The sequence below is a fragment of the Microtus pennsylvanicus genome, chromosome 4 (assembly GCF_037038515.1).
Source record: "Microtus pennsylvanicus isolate mMicPen1 chromosome 4, mMicPen1.hap1, whole genome shotgun sequence".
In the NCBI taxonomy this organism is placed as follows: domain Eukaryota; kingdom Metazoa; phylum Chordata; class Mammalia; order Rodentia; family Cricetidae; genus Microtus; species Microtus pennsylvanicus.
This window is the reverse complement of record NC_134582.1, coordinates 57686997-57708968: the sequence shown is the minus strand read 5'-3', so window position 1 is coordinate 57708968 and position 21972 is coordinate 57686997. Positions and strand designations below refer to the sequence as shown.

General features: G+C 44.9%; 1 protein-coding gene across 3 annotated transcripts in view; it reads left to right on the top strand.

Moving 5' to 3' along the window:
- The window catches only part of Mapre2 (microtubule associated protein RP/EB family member 2), a 146287-nt gene that overhangs the window by 32588 nt on the left and 91727 nt on the right, over positions 1 to 21972 (top strand). The window contains exon 1 of one of the 3 annotated variants that reach the window (XM_075969187.1): positions 19812 to 20057. The exons of the other annotated variants lie outside the window; for them this stretch is intronic. Within the exon in view, the coding sequence (XP_075825302.1) occupies positions 19939 to 20057 (119 nt within the window). The 5' untranslated portion in view covers positions 19812 to 19938. Of the gene's footprint in view, positions 1 to 19811; positions 20058 to 21972 lie in introns of those variants that run through there. 3 annotated transcript variants of the gene reach the window in all.

The window sequence follows — 21972 nt, the reverse complement described above, 5'->3', positions numbered from 1 at the left end:
ATATCACTGACTCTCACCAGCTGCTGCCTGGGTGGCTGTATCTGTAAAAGCCCCATCCAAAAACTGTCTCCTTTTATCTGACCTCACTTTCTGATTTTACTGGCCTGGTTTGAGAGTCGGTAAAAACAAAAGAAGCAAGGAACAAATATGATAAACACTAATCATATGACATTTGTTCCCCCCCCATCACCTTAAAAGGTCAAAGCCGAGTGGTTGAGCTGCCCTGCCATGATAATGAGCATGTTCTACATCTGAGTTATCTCATTTGATGACCACTAGTCATGCATGGCCACTGAAAATGCCAAATGCAGCTCTGAAACCTGGAAATCGTACTTTTTTTCTGGGAATTGTATTTTAGACTTTATTATATGATGATTAATTCAGTGTGATCCATAAGTGCCAGTGGCTCCCATTTTAGAAGCTATAGAAGCATGTCTCTCTCTCTCTCTCTCTCTCTCTCTCTCTCTCTCTCTCTCTGTGTGTGTGTGTGTGTGTGTGTGTGTGTGTGTGTGTGTGTGTATGTGTATGATTTCTCTTGGTTTTGAGATATTATCTCAGCCTATCCTTATAGGCCAAGCTAGCTGGTCAGTGCCCAGGGACCTGTGTCCAAGAACTGAAGTCCTAAGCATGTATTACCATGCTGGTTTTATGTAGGTTCTGGAGATCAAACTTAGGTCCTTCTACTTATACAGGAAAAAAACTTGCTGACCAAGCTCCCTCCCCAACCACAGAAACAAGCTTAACTAGAACTGGAATTTTGAAAATGGATTGTGAATAGTGCCACCCAGGAAGGTCAGCCCAGACTGTTGGCCACAAAGGTCTGACCTGGTCCTGCCATCAGCAAAAAGAATGGTAGTGAAGGGATCCTTGCCATATAAAAGTATATGTCAGGGAGAGCGGCAGATCTGAGCAGCATCACAGTGAGCACACCTTCCTTTCTGCCCGAATGCCAGAGTGCTATTACAAAGGGTTAAGCATGGGAGAACGAATTTGGTGCCTACTGTGTGCTAGCATTCTGTTTAATAGCTGGATGTACGCTACCCCATGGTTTCTTAACCCTATGTATCTCATATGAAATCTTTAATGCTTTTTAAGTATGGAAATAGAGTTTCAAATGGATGAGTAACTTTGCTGTTCAAGACTTGTCATTTTAAATAGTAAGTCCCGCTGGGAATCCAGGTTAGAACCCAAGCAGAGACAAATCCACACCTCATTATCTCCAACATGTACAGACAGGCAGTGTCCTCAGCTAGATGCTCATGCTTAGAGACGGGGCTTCTAACCTGGGACTGAGGCAGAGTAGGGAAAACACAGTCCAGATCATGTTACTGTCCTCTGTTCCTCTGCCCCCATCCATCTCCTGTCTCCTGTTCTTCCTCCTTTCCCTACCACTTCAGTCCTTACGTTAGCTCTTCTTTGCTCTAATAGAAGATGTAATAGAAGACAACTGATTGTTCTATTAAGACTACTCAAGAAAGAAAGTCATATTACATCACCTTAGTTTATATCTAGGTGCTTACATGTACTTATATATTACAATAAATATATAGTATCATCTATAACCATTTAATTAGTTGTCACAAAGATCCTACTGGTTCTTGCATACTTTCTCATTGTCTCTCACATATAGGATTTTTTTCTGCTTTTATAGTGTTTTCAAATTTCTCACTAATAAAAATAGTATAGAAGGGTTGGAGAGAGGCTCAGTGGTTAAAAGCACTGGCTATTCTTCCAAAGGACTCAGGTTCAAGTCCCAGCATCCACATGGCAGCTCACAAGTGTCTGGAGCTCCAGTTCCAGCATATCAGGCAGCCTCTTCTTGCTTCCAGGGACACCAAGCATAAATGCTATGCATAAACATATATACAAGGAAAACACTCACTCTTACATAAAATAATGATAATAGATTTTTTAAAAAATAAAACACATCCATCATCTTAGAATTGGCTATTTATTTCTCTTGTCAATCTAGCCAGGAAAGTCTCCTCAGTTAGCATGACCCCCTACACCATACAGCCGTATCCATGGATTCCTGTTGTACATTGCTTCTCTAGAGCCCTTTGTCCCTGCATCTGCTACATCGTGCATTGCATCCCTAGAGCCGCCCATCCCCTGTGTCTGCTACTGTTGTACTTCACACCTCTTGAACCACGTGTGCCCTGTGTCTACGACTGTGTGGCCTCCACTTTGTCTTTTCACTCCAGTCCTCATCCACATTCCACTCAGCTGCTGTTAGACCTTGTGCCCATTCCAGCACCTCGCTGTTTGCTTCCTGTTGTATCATGGGTAATTTTGCGTGCTGCTATGCAGATTGACAACTGCAGAATGAGACACAGTTTATAGCCTCACAAACCACCATTTAACCAGCCTAGCACTGTTTGCTGTAGGGAGTCTCCTGAGAATTCAGTTTTTATTATGCTATGAACTTCCTGATTGGATATTACCTCTGATTTTAAAAACTCTTCACATGCCTTCCTTATTTTTACTTTGCAAATGTAATAGTCTCCATAGCCATAGATGATACATCTTAACTACTCTGCAGATATCGGGCACTTGGTATGTGCTTCTGAGTGCTGTAGCATCTGTACAGGCTCAGCATCACATGGCCTGCTCCTTGTACTGTAGATGACACGGGCTGTCAGCATCCCTAACTTCAGATATCACTCAGCTTCAAGTGAGCGCATTCACACATTTGTCTGTGCCCTGGCATTAGCTGTGCCTCCGTGCTAAGACAGTACTTCACAAGAGTCCCCGACCGTCAGGTTAAGAGCCAGCTGCCCTAGAGACTTAAACAGCAAAGGTTAAAAAGAGCCTGTGAGTGCCTCCTGGAAAGATTTGATTCTAGATCGTCAGGTCTTCCTATCTGCCTGCTGTGAGTGCTGGCTTATTCTGTTATGACTCTGTATGTGCTTGCTAGCATTGATCTCAGGGAATTCTGGTGTCTTTGTTGTTAGTTTTCCTCCTGGAGAGTGATATGTCTCAGGCCCATATACCATTCATTTCTTTGGTTTATAAAGTAGACTAGACTATTAACATCCTTTTCCATACTTGGTCTAGAGAAAAACTTGCCTTACTTTCCATAAAATACAAATTGAGAGCTTACAACATTGTATAATGGCATTATTACTTTCAGCAAGGAGCCACAGACATCACTAATGGTGTCTTGGAGAGAAACTGTCCAATCGCTTTGGGTCTCTGCTTAGGGCAACACAGTCTCCCAACAATAAAATAAAACTTACTGGATTTCATGGCATTCATTTATTTAAACGAATGACCACAAATGTTGATATTTTCATTGTGTATTAAGATATCAAAATTTAAAGCATTATTTTTAAATTTCAAATCTATTTAAGAAAAGTTATTTTGGATTACACTACCATAAAGGGAGAGAAGAGAATTGTGGTCAGGAAACTGGCGTTTGCTAGCACAAAGATTGAGATCATATGCCTGGAAGCTGTTCCACCACGCTTTTAACTGTAGAGAACCGGGGTTATTTTATTACAGTCTTTGAGCCTTGGCTGCCTTTGTAAAGTAGCAGGTAACGAGGAGAAATGACAATCTAGACATAAGTCATCCAAAGGGTTGGGAAAGCAGGGAAATAATGCAGGTAGCAGGTAACGAGGAGAAATGACAATCTAGGCATAAGTCATCCAAAGAGTTGGGAAAGGAGAGAAATAACGCAGAATTGAGTGAGAAGGAGAAGCCAGGGTGGGATCTAACTGTATAGAGTCTCAGACACCAGACTGTTTTAAGGTTTGTATTTTAGGGCATGGGGTAAATTATCAAACAAAATGCAAGTGCCCTCCCTAATGTGGTAGTTTCAATGTAATTGAACCCCATAATCTCATAGGGAGTGGCACTATTAAAAGTTGTGCCTTTGTTGGAGTAGGTGTGGCCTTGTTGGAGGAAGTGTGTCACTGTGGGGACAGGCTTTAAGGTTCCCTACGCTCAGGATACCATCCAGTGTCTCAGATGATCTCCTGTTGTCTTCAAGACGTAGGACTCTCAGTTCCTCCTCCAGCACCATAGCTGCCTGCATGTTGCCATGCTCCTCGCCGTGATGATAACGGACTGAGCCTCTGAAGGTGTAAGCAAGCCACCCTCAATTAAATGTTTTCCTTTTAAGAGTTGCCGAGGTAGAAAAACAAAACAAAACAGTATCCCAGTACTCAGGAGGCAGAGGCAAACAGATCTCTGTGAGTTTGAGGTCAGCCTGGTCTACAAAGCAAGTTTTAGGACAATCAGGGCAACACGGAGAAACCCCAGTCTCAAACCAGCCGAGAAAAAAAGAAGAAAAAGAAAAAGATTTGCTGTGGTCATGGTGTCTCTTCACTCTTGAAACAATAGAAACCCTAAGACGCCCAGCCAAACTGGCTTTAGTCTCGTCAGGTGTGGTGGCTCGGGGTACAGCAGCAGGCTGAGCCCTACAAGTCTGAAATTGACCTGATCTACAGTGAGATCCTGTCTTAGACCAAAGTAAAGAAAAAAATAGAGAAGTTCCATTTAAATATGGCTTTGGCTCCACCTTCTTTAGCTCTTCCACTGGGTTTGATTTGGTCACACTACTGTGTGCCTGTGTTGGGAATACCACACTGAACCACGTTAGTAGTTACATGCTGTGGGAACTCCTTCAGCCAATAGCCGTTAAGATACTGTGAGGTTTACCCCTAAGTAAAGAAACTTTTATTATACTTCATTCTGAGCTAGTGTGAGACTATTTTATTATCATCTACAGTTATAGCTAGTACATGGTGTTAAAATTAAGGCAATGACTGAAAAACAACGAGGCTGGGCATCATGGGGCACAGCAGTTGCAAAGACACTACCATGCCCAGATAAAGACACTACCACGCCCAGATAAAGCATCATGTTTAGCCAAAATCTTCAAGCAAGAAAGCTTCAGCACTTCAGGTTGACAGTGTCTGGCACACAGTCGTATAGCTTTCATTGATTTGACTTGTGAGTTGGGACAATACCCTCTCTCCCTGTAACACAGGCCAGGTGGAACTTATGACAGCCCTCTTCCTCGACTTCCCTGAGATTAGAGGGGTGTGCTTCCACCTGTGACATAACTGATTCTTACTTGGCTCTTTGTTAGGTCTTTTTTTCCTGTTATAAATGACCACGGGGTAAAATTAAAGCATAGAAATACAGGGTTCCTTTGCTTGTAAAGAGAGAAAGGAAAAATCAAAAGAAAAGTGGCAGGTCTTCGGGGACACAGGAAACTGCCTTTCTATCTGTTTAGACACACTCAGCTTCTCACCTTGGCTTTGCTCACAGAGCTGTGTTTCTTCTCTTAATCGGGATGGGTCCTTTGCCTTTGTACAGGGCATGCCTTAAGCCCAGATCCGCAACTGTTTCATAACCACTGTGAAGTCAGTTGGCTGCACTCCACAGCACCATGTCCAAACGTCAGGAAACGGTTTTCAAGTGATGTTAGCGTGGGAGGAGCCTACTTTGCAGCGGCTTGCTTAGCCAGAGCTGAGCGCCTTGCATGCAGGCTCCTAAATTCCACTGGTTCTGTCTAAAGGGATCAGCCAAAGAACCCGGTTGTTTTGTGTTTTCGTTTTGTTTAACTTGACAGCTAGCCTCAGCATTTACTCTCTGTGGAACTTAAGTGGTCTAGTCATCAGAGGAAATAGCAACGTTCTGAGTCCTTATGTCTCCCAACCAATGGTTCCTATGAATTTTTAAGCTGTTTCGGGCTGCTGAAAACCTTGTGTATCTGCCTTTAATGATGTAATCTGGTTACATCATTGTAGTTGTAAAGATGAGGCTGCGGTGGCCGAACAGTCCAGGCTCTCTCGTCCTCTCTCAGGAGAAAACACTTCTGTACTGTGACGTGCACATCATTGCTTTGTTGTTTTGTTTTTCAAGACAGGAATTCGCTGTGTAACAGCCCTGGCTGTCCCGGAACTCTCTCTGTAGACCAGACTGGCCACAAACTAACAGAGATCCGCCTGCCTCTGTCTCCTGCCTCTGTCTCCTGCGTGTTGGTATTAAAGGCATGTGCCAGCACACACTTACATCACTGCAATTCATTTGACTAATTTGCTGTCGTCTCCCTTGCTTCATAATGGAGCAGCTAAAGTTCTTTCCAAATGGTACTCAGCTGACAGGGCCCAGTAGAAAAATGAAGAACAATTTCTACCCAAGCACTCAGGAAAGATTCGAATAGAGGAGTCTTCACTAGTGCTGATCCCTGGAAATAGATCTAATGCCTCCCATCCAAAGGCCACCAACTATGTCTCTTAATCCTACGTAGTTGGGCAGGAGGAGTAAATTCTAAGGTAGGTTGCTTAGGGCCAAAAGGACTAAGGTAAGACTTGGAAAGTTTATCTTGAAGCGACAGGAGACCACTGGAGATTTCTTTAAAAGGAGGGAAGGGACAAAGAGGTGATGTGTAGATTCAGCCAGAAGAAAGGAAGCAGCTCTCCAGAAGGACTCACAAGCTGCAGGAAGAGGGGTGCAGAGTAGCCTGTGAGGTGTGGGAGAGGGGAGGAAGGGATGCCCAAGGTCAGATAAAGGAAGAGCTACAGTGATGAAATCAGGGGGCTGAGGGGAGCTGGGATGCGACAAGGGACTGGGGACAGGATACGGCCTGAAGGATCAAAACTGACCACTGGTTATAAGTCCAGCTCAGAAGGTCTGGAAATGCCAAGGGGAGAAGAATCCTTGCCAAATGCTGTAGGGGCCAGTGTTGCTGAGCTAACTCATGCTTCTCTGTCTTTAGAAATGGGAAATGGTAGTTAGAAATACAGATGCTGTAGCCCAGGCCCGTGTTTTTACTACGTGCCTCTGGAAAGCCAGACGGAGCCTTGGTTTTTCCCCTCGCTGCTGTGGCAGGTCTCTTCCTTGGACATTGCACACCGCCAACAGGGCCTGTTTTCTGCTGACTTTCCTGTCCCTGCTGCTATGGTATTTAGCAGCACTGCAGAAAACTTGGTGTGGCCTGCAGCCCTTCACCTGAACCTGGGCCCCATGCTAAGGTGACTCAACAACCTCCCAGGGCTTTGGCATCCAGACATAAGCAGAAAAGTTTCTCTCCGACCTTAGACTCTGAAGCTGTGAGGTGTGGCTGGAGAGGAGGAGAGGCAGAGCAGGGCTCTCCCTTCGTGACACAGAACACACTTAGTCTCCAGCCAGTCACCGAGTCCTGTGGCTCACGCTGGCAACCTTCAGGTCTAAGTATGCCAGGGATTTCAGCTCTGCATACTTGAAAGTTAGACTTTTGAGGCTGACGAGGTTTTCTTCTGCGGGTTATTCTGTCTGGTTGGAGCTTATACATTAGACTCAGGACTCAGTCTTGAGTGTGGCTTTCTTTTCTTTGATATTTCTGCTTTAAAAGGCCTATGCTCTGGGCATAGAAAGAGAGAAGGCAAGTCAGAGTGTGTGTGGTTTAGCAGAATGTTCTTTCCAAAGATGGCCACTAGGGTCTCCTCCTGTTGTGGGTATCTAGGATGTTCCTCTTCGATCCAAGGGGACCTTTCTGGCTGCCTGGACCAGGTGTGTGGAAATGATGGGCTATGATTTCTAGAATGCCCTTTGGCCTGTTCTTTATCACTTGGACCCTAGCTGCTGTGCTATGAGGGAGTCCATGCCTTGTAGAAAGCCTTGTCTAGGTGTTCTAACTATAGCTACAACTAAATTCCTAACAAAAAGACATCACTCCTCACGAGACTGAGGAAACCTTAGCTGACTTCAGAAGTCAGCTATCCCTTGACTACAGCTGTGTGAGGAACTGTGACAATCTCCCAGCTAAGCCCAGTCAATGTCAAGACTTAGGGCAATAACAAAATGCTGGCTGCCTTAACCTGGCAGAAGTATGGCGGAACCAACGGGGTAGAGTGGCATAAGAGAACACCTCAGAACTGGCTAGTTTGAAATAAGCATTTTGTTATTCTCATGGTTCCTAAATCAGATATCAAGGCCACAGCTAGGCATGTGTCCCTGTGGGTTGGCCTTGGTGACAGGCTTCTTCTTCCGTCACAACTTTGGATCCCTGGAATTCTGTGCAGTTTCTCCCCCTTCCTTCCTCCCTTTCTTCTTGGAGTCTCATCTTCAGGGTCTCTGCACACAGCGTGGTGGTCCCCAGGGAAGCGGGCTTCTGGGGGGACAATGACTGCTGGGGCGCTGAAGCAAAAGCTGCCACCAGATCTTGGTCTAAAGAAAGAAGAGGCTGGAATTATATCTATAAAACTCTGTAAGATCCTTCCAGATTCAGGAGATGAGAAAAAGTCCACTTTTTTGAGGGGATGAGTGGCAAAAGAGATAATTATGACCACAGGGGACAAAGTAGAACCAAAGCTAACATGTCAATATGTTGCCTCACTAGAAATCTTGATTCTTTATGAATGAAGATGCTAAAGCTAAGAGCAGTTAAACAGTTTGGCCAGGGTTGTATAACTTGCAAGTAAGTACTGGCACTCAGGCTCAAATGTAAATCCGAAATCTAACCATGAATTTTCTCTACTTTGCTATTCTTTCTATCAGAATTATGAGATATATATCATTTGTGCTGTTTTCTTAATTCTATAGTGCTGTCTTTAATAAGGAATAACACACACACACACAAACACACACACATTGTAGCTCTATACATCTTGGGCCATAGTTCTATCACTGAACCCACCCTCATAGCCAAGCTCTGCTAAACCACCAGATGTTGTGGAATATCACTTTAGCTAAGCAAAGATGTGTTGCGTTTGTTTATGCTACATTTGTTTAATGATATAAAGATGTGTTGCTTTGCCTGCCTAAGGCACCTGATTGATGCTAAATGGCCAATAGCTAGGCAGTGATAGGTGGGACTGGCAGGGAGAGAAAATAAGTAGAAGGGGAATCTAAAAAGAGAACGAGAGAGAGAGAGAGAAAGAGAGAGAGAGAGAGAGAGAGAGAGAGAGAGAGAGAGAGAGAGAGAGAGGCTCCATAAATATACAGAGAGAGACCCCACAAACACACCCACACCCACATACAGAGAGAGAGAGAGAGGCCCCATAAATATACAGAGAGAGAGAGACCTCACAAACACACCCACATACACACACAGAGAAGAGAAGAGAACAAGGGAGAAAGGGAGATATACCTGGGGCTAGACAGACAGACAGACACCAGACAAACACTGAAGAAGCAGGAAAGTAGGATATTCAGAATGAAAGAAAGGGGCGGGGGGGGGGGAGAACCCTGAGGCAAAACACAGATGGAAAGAAACTGGTTAATTTATGTTTAAAAAAACTAGCCACAAACAAGCTTAAACTAAGACTGAGCATTCATAACTATTAATAAGTCTCTGTGTCATGATTTGGGGGCTGACAGCCCGAAGAGAAAGCCTCTCCACTCAGGTTCAAAGAACTATTTAATTCCACAGAAGGGTGGAACAGTAATATTCTCTGCACGCAGGCCCATTTCTTATTGGGGATGATTCCTTGAACACTGACGGGAGGGCTCAGAGCAGGCTGGAATGCGGCCTGGAGGGCATTGAGAAGATGGTTGAATTACAGTTAATCCTGAGAATTGAGTGAGTCTAGGTGCGTCAGCTGACTGATGATTCATTGGGTCTCTCTATAAGTGGTTAAGACTGAGTGAAACTGGGATTCTGGGCTGGAGAGAGGAAGATCTGGGTTAAGATCACTGGCTGCTCTTCCAGAGGACCTGGGCTCAGTTCCTGGCACCCACGTGACAGCTCACAACCATGTATAACTCCAGCTCTAGGGAATCTGGCTCCCTCTTCGACCTCCTCAGACACAGATACACATACAAACCAAACACTTGCACACATGGAGTAAAAGAAAGCAATTCTTTTTTAATTAAAAGATTGAGATGCCTTCCGATTTCCAGGTCTGATTTATTTAGATAAAAGTGTGACATGGAAGCTTCTTGAAGGTGGCCCACTGTTTTTGTGTGCTTTCCTCTATGAGTAGACCCTCGCGTCAATGCTTACAATTTATGTGTGTGTTCTGTAGATGCTGGGTCAATACAGATTAAAAACATGAAGACAGGCTGGGTGGTGGTGGCACATGTCTTTAATCCCAGCCCTCAGGAAGCAGAGACGAGTGCATCTCTGTGAGTTAGAGGTCAACCTGGTCTACAGAGCGAGTTCCAGGTTGAGCTCCAAAGCTTCAGAGAAAGCCTATCTCGAAAAAACCAACTAACAAACCAAACCAACCAACAAACAAAAACAAAACAAAACAAAAAAAAAACAAAGCAGAAAACATGAAGACACTGGGTACTTTAAGATCTAATTAAAGCCATTTCTGATGAAACAAGCTATGAACACTAATTAAAACATTTCTGGTAGAAATTTAGTCTTACTTCATAATTTCCAGTTGCATTCCTTTTTTTTTCTCCATAATGAAGTAAGATGCTTTAATTTTCTTCTCACGGATTTTATTTGGATGAGGTCAGGAATTGGGGGATTCCTCTCCCATTACTTGTGCTTCCAGCAGCCTCCCTCCCTCTTGTGGCCTTGACACACTGTAGAAGAGGTGTCCCAGAGCCACGACTCTGCTGCTACACACCAGGCTTGACAGAGGGGGCCCAGGCTCACGAAGCCCTTCCCTCCTAGCATCCCGCCTCTCTTGCCCTGGGCTTTGAGTGGTTCTGAAAGTCTACGGACTGGTACCTGATGATATCACAGTTTCCCCACTCCTCCGGCCTTCTTGATTGCATCAAGGAGTCTCTTCGCTGGGTTTCAACTTTGCAGGATCAGATTTAACACATAAAGCTCAATAGGTTGCCTGACATTTGAGAACCCCTGAGGAAATCTTCTCTCGAAAGCCTTGGAATCTTCTGGAAGGTTATTGATTTGTTAGTGATACTTAGAACCTCTTCATGTCTTTCCCTATTGGACTGAGCCCTGCATGCTCCTACCACTTTTAAGACGTCCTATCTAGTAACTCCATGAAGATATGTTCCTATTTTAGCATGGAAATAAGTGGGAGGAGGAAATAAAGGAATTTCATAAATTCAGACACAGGCACATTTTAGTGAACACATCCAAATAGCCATGTCTAGAGCTGGATGGGTGAATTACAACATCTTGGCGTAGTAAAAACGAAAACAGATTTAAACTTTGAATACAAATACCAAAAAATGCCTGTGGTCTCCTCTGCTTTCAGAAGGCATCCAAGAGATGGGCACTGCTAGCTGAGACTCACAGTGAAATAAAATCATTAATCACAATAAATCAGGGTAGAAAAATCGTTCTTTCTCTCTCAATCATAGACCCTGGTAACCCAAACTGTTTCTTCCTCTACCCTCTAGCTTTTTTCTCTCTCAGCCATCGCTTGTTTCTGTCCTCATTTCTTCCAATCCCTCGTCCCCTGGAACATTGGTCTCCTGCTTAGCCTCTGACTTCAGGGCCCTCTGCCTCTCAGCTGGACCTCACTTGACATTCCTTGCTTCCTACATTCCTCGGACCTTCTGCAGCTCGCCCCTCCCCCTCACTGACCTGGATTCCGCATTCCTCCTCTGGGGTTAACCAGACCCCAGCTTGAAAGGTGAGCCGAGCAAGCCAAGGAAGACTCTCCGACTCTCTGACGTATGACAGGCTTGCTCATGCCCAGCTCTGCCACATCCCGGCTGCTGATCTTGTGAAGTCATCTAGCTAGTTACCTCCTTGACAAATGGGACTTCAAATAGCCCGTTTCTTTGACGTTTCTTTGAGGATGAAAATACCGACACATTGTAAAGCATAACATTTGGCCCATAAAAAGCACTGAAATATTAGGTGCTGTTCTTGCTATAATTAGGGAGCATTCCACATGTGTGCCCACACTGCTAACACTACTACATATGAACGGTCTCCAACGTTGGCTTTAAGCCAAAGACTTTTACAATGAATTTTCAAAGCCCTGCACATTGTGGCCTCTCTGTGATTTTTCTGACCTTGTTGCCAACAGCTGTCTCCCTGCTCTCTGCACCACACAAGCACACACACTCCCTCTGACACAAAGGCACCTTACGGCCCTCTCCCATCTCAGGGCCTTTGCACTTGCTGTGGTCCACACCGCTCTCCCTCACTTCCAAGTCACAGGATCAGTATCATCACTGTGGCAATGCCGGCCCGAGCAGCCCATTTAAAACGGTCCCATCCTTTCTCCCAGCTTCATATTTTCCTGCAGCGTTTACCACCATCTGACACACTGCTTCTAATCTCTATTCACCCCACCCAATACACATCCTTACACGTCGGTGCAAGTTCATGAAGGCAAGGGATTTTGTCTGTGTATTTGTTTCTCCAATGCCTAAATTAGCCTGGCACACAGTAAGTCCTCAGTAAGTACTCGCCAAAGAAAGGTTAAGCCCTCAGACAAACACTGGTATCACAGTGGGTTTTCCTTGGTTTCTGCAAGCATGGTTGCTTGGTTTCTGTATTCGTGTGATAATAAATGTTTCACTATGTTTATTACTCTGTATTTCTCTAGAGAATGTGTTTAACGCTCTGAGATTTAACCAGATGCTATAGTTCAAAAACACATTTTATTTAATGGACTGGAACTTGACATTGTAGATTTGATTGAATGACTGCAAAAATTGTAATGTTCTGCAAATGTTTGAAAACTGCATCCCCATCGTGTTAAGTTACTCCAAAAAAAACTAAACCTTTTGAAAATTTAAGAAAAAGTAAATTAGAGAAAACTCAACACAGAACTCTTACCATCTTATATGATGGAATGAATAATCTATATTTTAACATCATGCAAATCTTGCTATTTTGCTGGCACACTGGAGACCTGCAAAACCCTGCCTTCTGGATAAATCCACTAAGCTATTGGCATGGCTCATAACCTACATGCAAAGACCAATGATCTCAAAAGTCGGTACTAGGGGCTGGAGAGATTACTCTGCAGTTAAGAGAGCCTGCTGTTCTTCCAGAGGACTTGAGTTTGGTCTGAGAAAGAGGTTAGTCATTTGTTTGGGTCTTTCAAAAAGGCCAGTACTCCAGCACTTGTGAGACAGAGGTAGGCAGGTCTCTGTAAGTTCGAGGCCAGTCTGAACTATATAGTGAATTCCAGGATAGTCAGAGCTACATAGTAAGAATTTGCCTCAAACCAAACAAAACAAAATGCCAGTTCTGGAGGAACAAACTCATGTAGGTTAGTTCTGAAGAGGTCTTTCCGAATCTGGGAAAGAACATTTATCAACTTTGATTAAATAAATTGTATTGTCTAAAGCCAGGAAGCATGCTTGTATCACGAAATTCTTACCAAGCCCGTGGGAAATACCAATCAAATCCAAATTCTCTTCTATATCACTAATGTGATTTCAGGACAGCGCCACTGGCCAGCAGATCATGTACTTACTCACTGATGTAATGTGGAGTGTGTAGCGTATTGTAAGTCACTGGTAAACAGAACCTCCCATTTCCCATTTGAAAATATAATAGAGGACGCACATGTGAGAATGGCCTGTCCTAGGGCAGCAGAGGCGACTGCCAAGTGGAATCTCCTGTCTGTATTTGGAGAAGCCTCCCTCAGAGGTGGTGCCACACCTGTGAACACCTCTGATGGTGATGAAGATCAGCATCCACAAACACGGGAAGTCTGGAAAAGGCTTGATGATGAGAAGGCACTTCCAGGATGGAATCGGGTTCCTAGCCAGTCCTGGTCCATCCAGTGGGTTATGTTAAATTTTGGGTTTTTTTTATTTTTATGTATTTATGTATTTATTTATTTATTTTTGCTAATTCTCAAATCCAAGGCAATGCAGAGAGAGGAGAGAGAGAATAGTTTCTGCCAATATGCGATTGTTGATATTCCTGTCCTGAGAGAACTCCTAGTTTGGTGTCCTATCCAGTCATCTTTGTGTGTGTCTGGTGGATGAAGCCTTTGGCTATTATCCTGCCTCTGACTCTCTGGCCTCTGGGTCTGCCTGAGAAACCCTGCGTGCCCAACATACATTTCAAATACCTCGCGTTTTTATTTGCTTGTTTTAGCTTTGGGGGGAGTGGACACTGAAAAGTTTTTGTGCCCTGATAAACCTCTCAGCCGACACAATAATCCAAATCAGACCAAATCAAACCAAATCAGAAAAAGCCCAGGTTTAATGGATACTAATGCTTCCAGGCCCCCAGAGAGAAGATGGGAAGGAAGACCAGAAAACCACGTGTTTGTTCTCTGTGGGAGTGGTCTTGAGCCTCGCCGGGGAGGGGTCATCATTTGGCGGGCTTTCTCGGAGGTGGAGTCTGGATTGAGGCAACTCCCAGGCCCTTTGGTTATTTGGATGCCGGGGGCAGAGGTGAAGCTTCCACCCAAACAGACACTGACTCCTCTAGAGTTTAGGAGGGGTAGCAATCCAGCTGGTGCAGCTTATAAGCTGTGTGTGCATCAGTCCCTTCCAAGATTGCAAGGAGGAGCATTTTAAGGCAAATGCTTACCAAGCCCCATTAGCTCCTGAGTCTATGTACATAACACCTTTTTCTTCCCTTTGATATCGGTTCATTGCCAAGCTCATTCTTCAGGAAGAATTTCAGCTTTCCCTCCTCCTTGAAAGACGCCTTTCTTTTCTTCAGCCAACATTGATGGGCCTGGTCTGAAATCTACCCTTTAAAAATATCTTGAGAACAACTCCCCAAATGGAGTAAATGCTTCTCTCATGGTTCTTATCTTACGCAAACTTTCTGTGCCACCTGGCCCTAGAGACCTCTCCTTTCCGAGGATGTGTAGCCATAGGCAGACTCCCTCCTTTCCTACTTTTCTCTCTTTATCGCTCAGCTTTTAAAAAATTCCAAAGGGTCTTATCTTGCCGCGTGAGTGAGAGCGGCTGCTGCAGCACTTTGGAGACAATTATCTGCAAATTAGTGCATATCCACATCAAACACAGATAAGATTGAGACACACACGCGCATTCAACAAATGCTGAAGGACTCACCCACGGGCTGACAGCTAATAGCACATCCTGTGGGTTTTTCTCTGTGACTGAAACGCACTTTGAGAAACTTTCTTCCAAAGCAACAATTTAATCTGTATTCCTAAGCTTGCTACTTGATGCTTGGGACCTCTGTGAGATGTTTCTCTTTCCTTCACTACCTCCTACCTACCCTCAATCCATTCCCATCACCTGGCCTGTTATCTACCAAACCCTAACATGTATTTGAATTTTCAAATGTGTGCTTGCTTCTAAAGTCCTTTGATCTGTTGGTTTAAATCTTCACTGTTTTGGTTTTGTTTGTTACAGATTTGGAAGCTGTGTTTACTTTTCTTCCATACCATCATTATCATTCAGTATGCAAACGTCATCGTCGGTTGCCCTCTCTGTACTTCCTGCTTGCAGATCACTTCAGATTTCAGCCAAGCTCTTCAGCACAGCCAGCCGTTAGAGCCTCTTCCTGCTGGCCTCTGCCACTGTGCACTCTGCTTTCCCTTCGCACAGAGCAGCCTGCAGTGTCCTGCAGGGAGCACACCCTTTCCTGCCTCTGTCAAAAGCCTTTCGCCTCCATCCTTCCTCCCCACTCCATTCCTCATTCTAAAGACAAGCCTGCCTCCTAGGCTGATGGGCAAGAAGTGTGGTATCCATCCAATAGCTAACAACCTGTTCTTCCCCTGAAACACTCACTGAACAAATGAATGATTGCATTCGTTTAGTGCCTCCCGCCTGCCAGGCTCTGCTTGGTGACCGCAGCAGTGGAGGTGTTGCCTGGGAAGTGATCAGAAAAGGTTTCTGTTGTTACTGCTGGTGATGGACAGCCGCCCAGAGAACACAGACCCACTGTGAGTTTGGTGCTGATCTTAGCCCTTGTACTGTAACTGTGTTGTACTCTCTCATCACCCTCAGCCCTGGAGGTGTCTTGAGGTCAGAGCCTGAGTATTTTGCCAGTTTCAAGGTCAGGGGCTTTCAGTGCCGTCCGTAATCTAACCCCACAGCGACACAGTGAAGCCAGTATCACTGCACGGCTTTATAGATCAGGGAACAAGATCGTAAAGATATGAAACAAGTTGTCAAAATTACATAGCAGTGTATGTATGTAAACCAAGCCCAGCCCCCACAGCTGCCTGAGCCAGAGCCCCAACTTTAATAGCTGCTTGGTGAGAGGAGTGCGCCCCCCCCCCGGGCACCTGGAGCCATAGGACTGTAGTCTGCACACAGTTTTTGGTAGCCCTCTGGGTACACAACAAAACTGTAATCCACGGTTAGGTATACATAGACACTTCCTTTCATCCTTGTGACCTCCCTTAGCCTATTGGGGACTAGGGAACCAGAAAGTTTGAAGCTTGCCAGCTCCCTGTATTACAGCATCTTCCAGATTAGGGAGCTTTGAGCTCCATCTCTTGGTAAATAGCCGATTTCTAAGTGCCTACCTCCTTTCCCCAAGGTCTGGGGACTGAATGGATGTGAAGGTCTTATAGAGAGCCAGAAGGTGGGTGGGGTGGGACTGCTGGTCCCATGCTACTCTTTTTTAAAAAAATATATATATATATTTATTTATTTATTATATACAATATTCTGTCTGTGTGTATGTCTACAGGCCAGAAGAGGGCACCAGACCTCATTACAGATGGTTGTGAGCCACCATGTGGTTGCTGGGAATTGAACTCAGGACCTTTGGAAGAGCAGTCAATGCTCTTAACCTCTGAGCCATCTCTCCAGCCCCCCCCCCATGCTACTCTTTGAATTTGCAAAATGTCTAGTCCTGCTGAGGTGTTCTGGTCTGGTGTCATCCACAGGCATTCTGTTGGAGTTTTATGCTGAACTCTCTCTCTCTTTTAACTTTATTTACATTGGTGTAAAGGTGTCAGATTCCCTGGAACTGGAGTTAGAGACAGTTGCCTTGTGGGTGCTGGGAATTGAACTCGGGTCCTCTGGAAGAACAGTCAGTGCTCTTGACTGCTGAGCCGTCTCTCCAGTCCCTATGGTGAACTCTTCAGCAGCACCTACACACTTGGCTCTGACACTGTGTCCCTTTTCTCACAGCTAGCTATCTCTCCTATTTGAGTTCCTGTGAACTTTTAGTGTCCCTCGGCGTCTGCTGTGATAACACCCTTGCCATCACTACTATCATAACCTGAGCTTCCTGAAGTGTGGTGACACTGTGACAAGGCCACACCTTGTTAGGAAAGGCGTCCGCACTGTGATGGAGCCATAGCTTGTGAGCATTCTTCACTGGGGAGCAGGGCTGGACCTTATCAAGCAAGGAGGTCTTCACTGGGACAGGCTGCACCTCTCTTGGGAATGAATAGGATTAATGAGACGTTCCTTCAACTATAGCCATTCCCTAGACTTCTCAGTGTGAAATGAGACCAAAGGACGTTCCCTAGATTTTGGCAGGACCTTCAGCCTATTTGATGTCTCTTCTAGGAAACAGACTGGGAAACTAGTTGCCTTTTGATTGATTGATTGATTGATTGATTGTTTTAACTTTTATTCCTACATTCATTTGGTTGGGCCTTGAAAGAATGGGTTTTTCTCTGCCTCATTCCATCTTTTCTGTATTTTCCCAGATTGAATCATACTCTCCCCAAAGTGGGATTTGCCTTCCTCTTTCCCCCAAGGCTAAATTGGAGACTAGCTGCCAGGTAACCTGATTTATGTGAGAGGAACGAAAGGCATCTGTTTAATGTTTTCAGATTATTACCCCTGTTACCCCCGCATCTTAGAGGGTAATGGCCGCTCTCGGGAACTCTCTGGGTCCCTTTATAGTAGCATGGCTCAGAGCGGTCATAGAGGAAGATTTACAAGAGCTTGAGAGTCCACTATCCCTCCCTTTTCAGCCTACTGACTGCATTTTTGGTCATCACTCCCTCCTTCTTGAACAACCGGACAAGGGTGGATAGGCAGGGATGTTTACTCTGCAGACTGTGGTAGAAATGAGTTTAAAGCGATGGACTGGACATTCAAATTTTGACCAAATTAGTACTCGCTATCATGCCAAAGTGAGCTCCATGAAAGAACCCCCATTGAGAGGGCACGGTGGGAAAACAGTGCATTTGATCCGTGGGCGGTATTTCAGACTGACTACCGGAAAGGGAAAGCTTCTGAGAGAGGAAAGAAGTCAGTGGAGAAATTAGCAAGTGGGTCAAGTAACAGAAACAGCAAGAGGAAGTGTGCGTCAAGTTGCCTCCTAACGGCCACAGTCCCAGCTCCTTTTAGCTGGCTGTTGGATGTGAACGAGACCCGGTGTGCCTCTCGTACTTAAACAGCTCTCTGTGCTCCTTAGTAAGTCTTCTGTCAGAACTGGATCCTGATTGGATGAGAAAAACAACTATCATGAGATGGATTCAGAGGAAGGAACTAGTTTTTGTCCTGTGGAACTAACTGAATAAGCAGAAAAAATAAAATTATTAAAATCACTGGCCAAAAGTCGAGTATAAAATAGAAAGGAAATGGGGAGGGGCTTGCTTGAGATTATCATTACCATCTGTGCTGTGGAACATTTGATTCCAATCCCAGAAGGTTGACACAGAAATAACTTATAACTGGGGACACATGCTGTTGAATTTTCAGGAATGACAGAATTTTTGTTATTAATATCTGTATCACACTATGGGGACCATGATAGGCCACATAGTGGCCAATGGTGGAGGAAGCCGTAACTGGGAACTTTGCCCTTTATCCTCACTCATGTGGGGCTTTTTACACCCCCAAATTTTCTTCTTTATCCACTTTATGGATATCCAGAGAGAGCTTCTAACAAGTAGAGAATCCAGACCCTCTTCACTCAGGAAGCGACAGCGCTGGTCCTGGGTGGGGGCTGTTTATTATTGAAACCCCAGGCTTTGCCTGGTACTTGCAATTCTGTACGCATTCATCTTTTCATAATATTTTGAACACGTACTGAAATACTTCATACCTAGGTTTATAACATCACAGGTCACTAGTGGGTGGTCACACTAGTGTGTCATTTACTAGTCTTGCTTCATCACTTCCGGTGTGGTCTTTTTCTAGCATGTCCGTTTTTAAATTTGTGATAATGGTTCCTGACTTACAGCAGATTATTTGCAAATACCATTTGCACTGTTGAAACAGCCTGAGCGTTGAGCTTCCAAATGTTAAATGAGGTGGTCACTTGTCTAATCCACATATCAATAAAGGACAGAGAATTGATGACAGGAATCAAAGGGCAGGGAAAAGAAATAGAGGACAGCTGAGCCTTGGGGCATAGATAATCCTAGAATTTGGTAATTTGAACAAGGTGATCATAAGTTCAAGATTAGCCTAGTCCTAACACGAGCCTGCTTTTATAAAGGAAAAAAAAGGTTTCTCTAACGGTGATATTATAAACTGGTGATTACATAAATAATTTTTTTTAAAAAAATCACAATTGGGAAATTATTTTGTACAGAGTCATTTAATTTGTAACGGTCGTCCTCACGGTATGGTCTCAGAAGATGTGGTTTCCATACAGGTTTTATTTTTCTGCTTCTTTTAAGCAAGAGGTGGCTGCTTTGGAGAACAGAGGACGAGGGAAAGCTTAACCCTTTTAGTCCCCCACCTTCCTTAGAAGCTAGCCTCCAGGTCTTTGTGGGTTTGTCCTGCAACCTGACCACGTTTCCTGTCCTGGGCCTTGGAGCTACCCCAGGCCTGGGCATGAATCCTTTTGTGTGTACAGCTGCAGGGGCAGCTTGGTCTGAGAGGAAGCGGCTAAAGGAAGAGCCGGTTCTCACTCCGGCTCAGGGCGGGTCCACGCCAGATGCCGGCCAGCCCCTTGCTCTGTAGCCCGCAGCCCTGGGCGCTCACGCTGAGCCGCTCTGCGTGAACCTCGGCTAGTCTACGAGTTAGCGGGTTGCTATGGCGACACTGGGCACGTGACCAGTCGCTGCCGCTGCTGCAGGCGCCCTGACGTGAGAGGGCGTGGCCTTCGAGGGCGTGGCCTTCGGAGGGCGGGGCCGGGCGCGGAGCAGGAGCAGAGCGCGGCTGCAGAGTGAGCAGCAAGCAGCGGGGAGACACAGCCCTTCGCCCCAGCCAGCCTCCGCGTGTGTTCCCTCTGTCGGGAGAGCGCCAATGCCTGGGCCGACCCAAACCTTGTCCCCAAATGGCGAGAACAACAACGACATCATCCAGGATAACGGGACCATCATTCCTTTCCGGAAGCACACAGTGCGCGGGGAGCGGTCCTACAGGTACTGGCACGGGTGGCTGCGGACGGTCCGTCCCGTTACGTAACGCGGAGGCCGGGATTGCTTGGTTGCAGGGTCCTGTGTCGGTGGGGTGAGCATGGAGGCTTCCGCGGGCGAATAGGTTTGTTGCCTGCAAGAGGTCTCCCTCCATCTCTTCCCTGCATGCCATCTTCCCGCATCCCCGAAGGGACACAGGCTCAGCACTTCCTCTCCTCCTTCCCTTTTAGCATTTAAAGGAACCATTAGGTGGCGGGCACTAAAGGAGCAAACAAACGGGAGAATGGCGAGAAAGGGAGGATGGTGAGGAGCGCGCTTGCGCTTAACCTGGGGAGCATGCAGGAAAAGATGGAATCCTCTAGATGAAGCTGCAGTGTGTGATGTTAAACCGCCAGATTGATGGAGCTTTGTAAGAATTCTGCACGCTGATTGGTGCAAGGATTGACAGCAGAGGTCACAGTGTCAGACATTCACCAAAATCTCTCCATGGAAGCCGAGGCTGATTAGAAAGAGCCTAGACCGTTTCAGACCTAGGGGTTAAAAAAAAAAAAGGAAAAACAAAAACAAAAAAACCCACAACGACAAAAAGGAAGCCTACCAAAACCCAGCGCCGCTATGCATTTTCTGAAGAGTTTTATGGCCTCTGCATGGGTGGAGGAGTCCTTCCTTCTTATTTATACCAGAAAGGTGATTCATTATATTTTTGCTGAGGTCTGATTTGAGGATGGGAATGCTATCGGTCATTGTATTGTGAGCCTTTTGATTAATGAGTTGCCTGTGTCGTTGGCATCATTTTTGCATTAACATATCTGGCAATATGTTCCCATAGATAAGCTCATTAAAATTGTTTGCATTGTTTAATAAGGATAACAATGTGATGCAGAATGTAGCTTGATCTTAGGCAGCTCAAGGCCAGACGTACAAGGATAGCTCAGATTGTATTTCCTCTGAAGTTCTTTTGTACTGAGGTGGTTATTTTTAAATGTAACCTTCATAACCACCAGAGATGCTTTTGCTTTAAAGTGGAGCACACATACCTGAAGGATGCAGCCTCTGAGCCAGTGAGCAACAGGAAATAACTACTTTTTAAAGTAAGCCTGCCATCTGAATTCTCAAATAATATTATGGGCAGAATATTCTGTGTTCAGATTCTATGTGCACATCATAAAGGAGACTCCCAAACTCCTCACCTCCTTCCTTATTGAGCAGAGATACCATTTGTTGTCTCAAAAGGAGGGAGGTAAAACCACCCTCTGCCCTATTCCATCTCTGGCAGTTACATAAATACTTGAAGTTAATTTTGGCTGCCCCCCTGAGATCACCCAGTCTTACATCTTATGGTTCCAATGACTAGAATTGGCAGGGCATCCTCACGGATTTCAAGTGATTGTTACTCTCGTAATGTAAGCCACAGTTGGTCCTCAACTTCTGGAACTTGCCTTTTGGGGATCCCACTCTCGGACCCTCTCTTTTTCACCTTTCTCCATTGGGTGAACCTAAAAAGAGAATTTAAAAATAAACAAAATCAAGTTGCTTTGAAAGCTCACTTATTTGAACTGTTCTTGTAGGTAATAAATTTGAAGCCCTTATTTCCTGAGCATCTTAATCCCTGCTATGTCAGTAGCTGCTGCTCCTAGGATGGAGTACACATTTTACCACGTGGGCCAGAGGAAGTTGCCTAATTGGGTTTTATTACTCATGTGAACCAACTCAAAGTGGTAATGAAAAACTGTTTGCCAAAAAGGTCAAATGGGCCCTTCTTGTGGGGAAAAAAAAAAGATAGTGCTTTATGATGAAATTGTGTTTGTGTTTTTAATCCAAGTTATTCCTTCTACTTATTAAATGATTTCTGCTTTGCTTTTTGATGTGTTATGGTATCACCTTAAATTATATACAATTAAAACAAAGAAAACCCTAAATT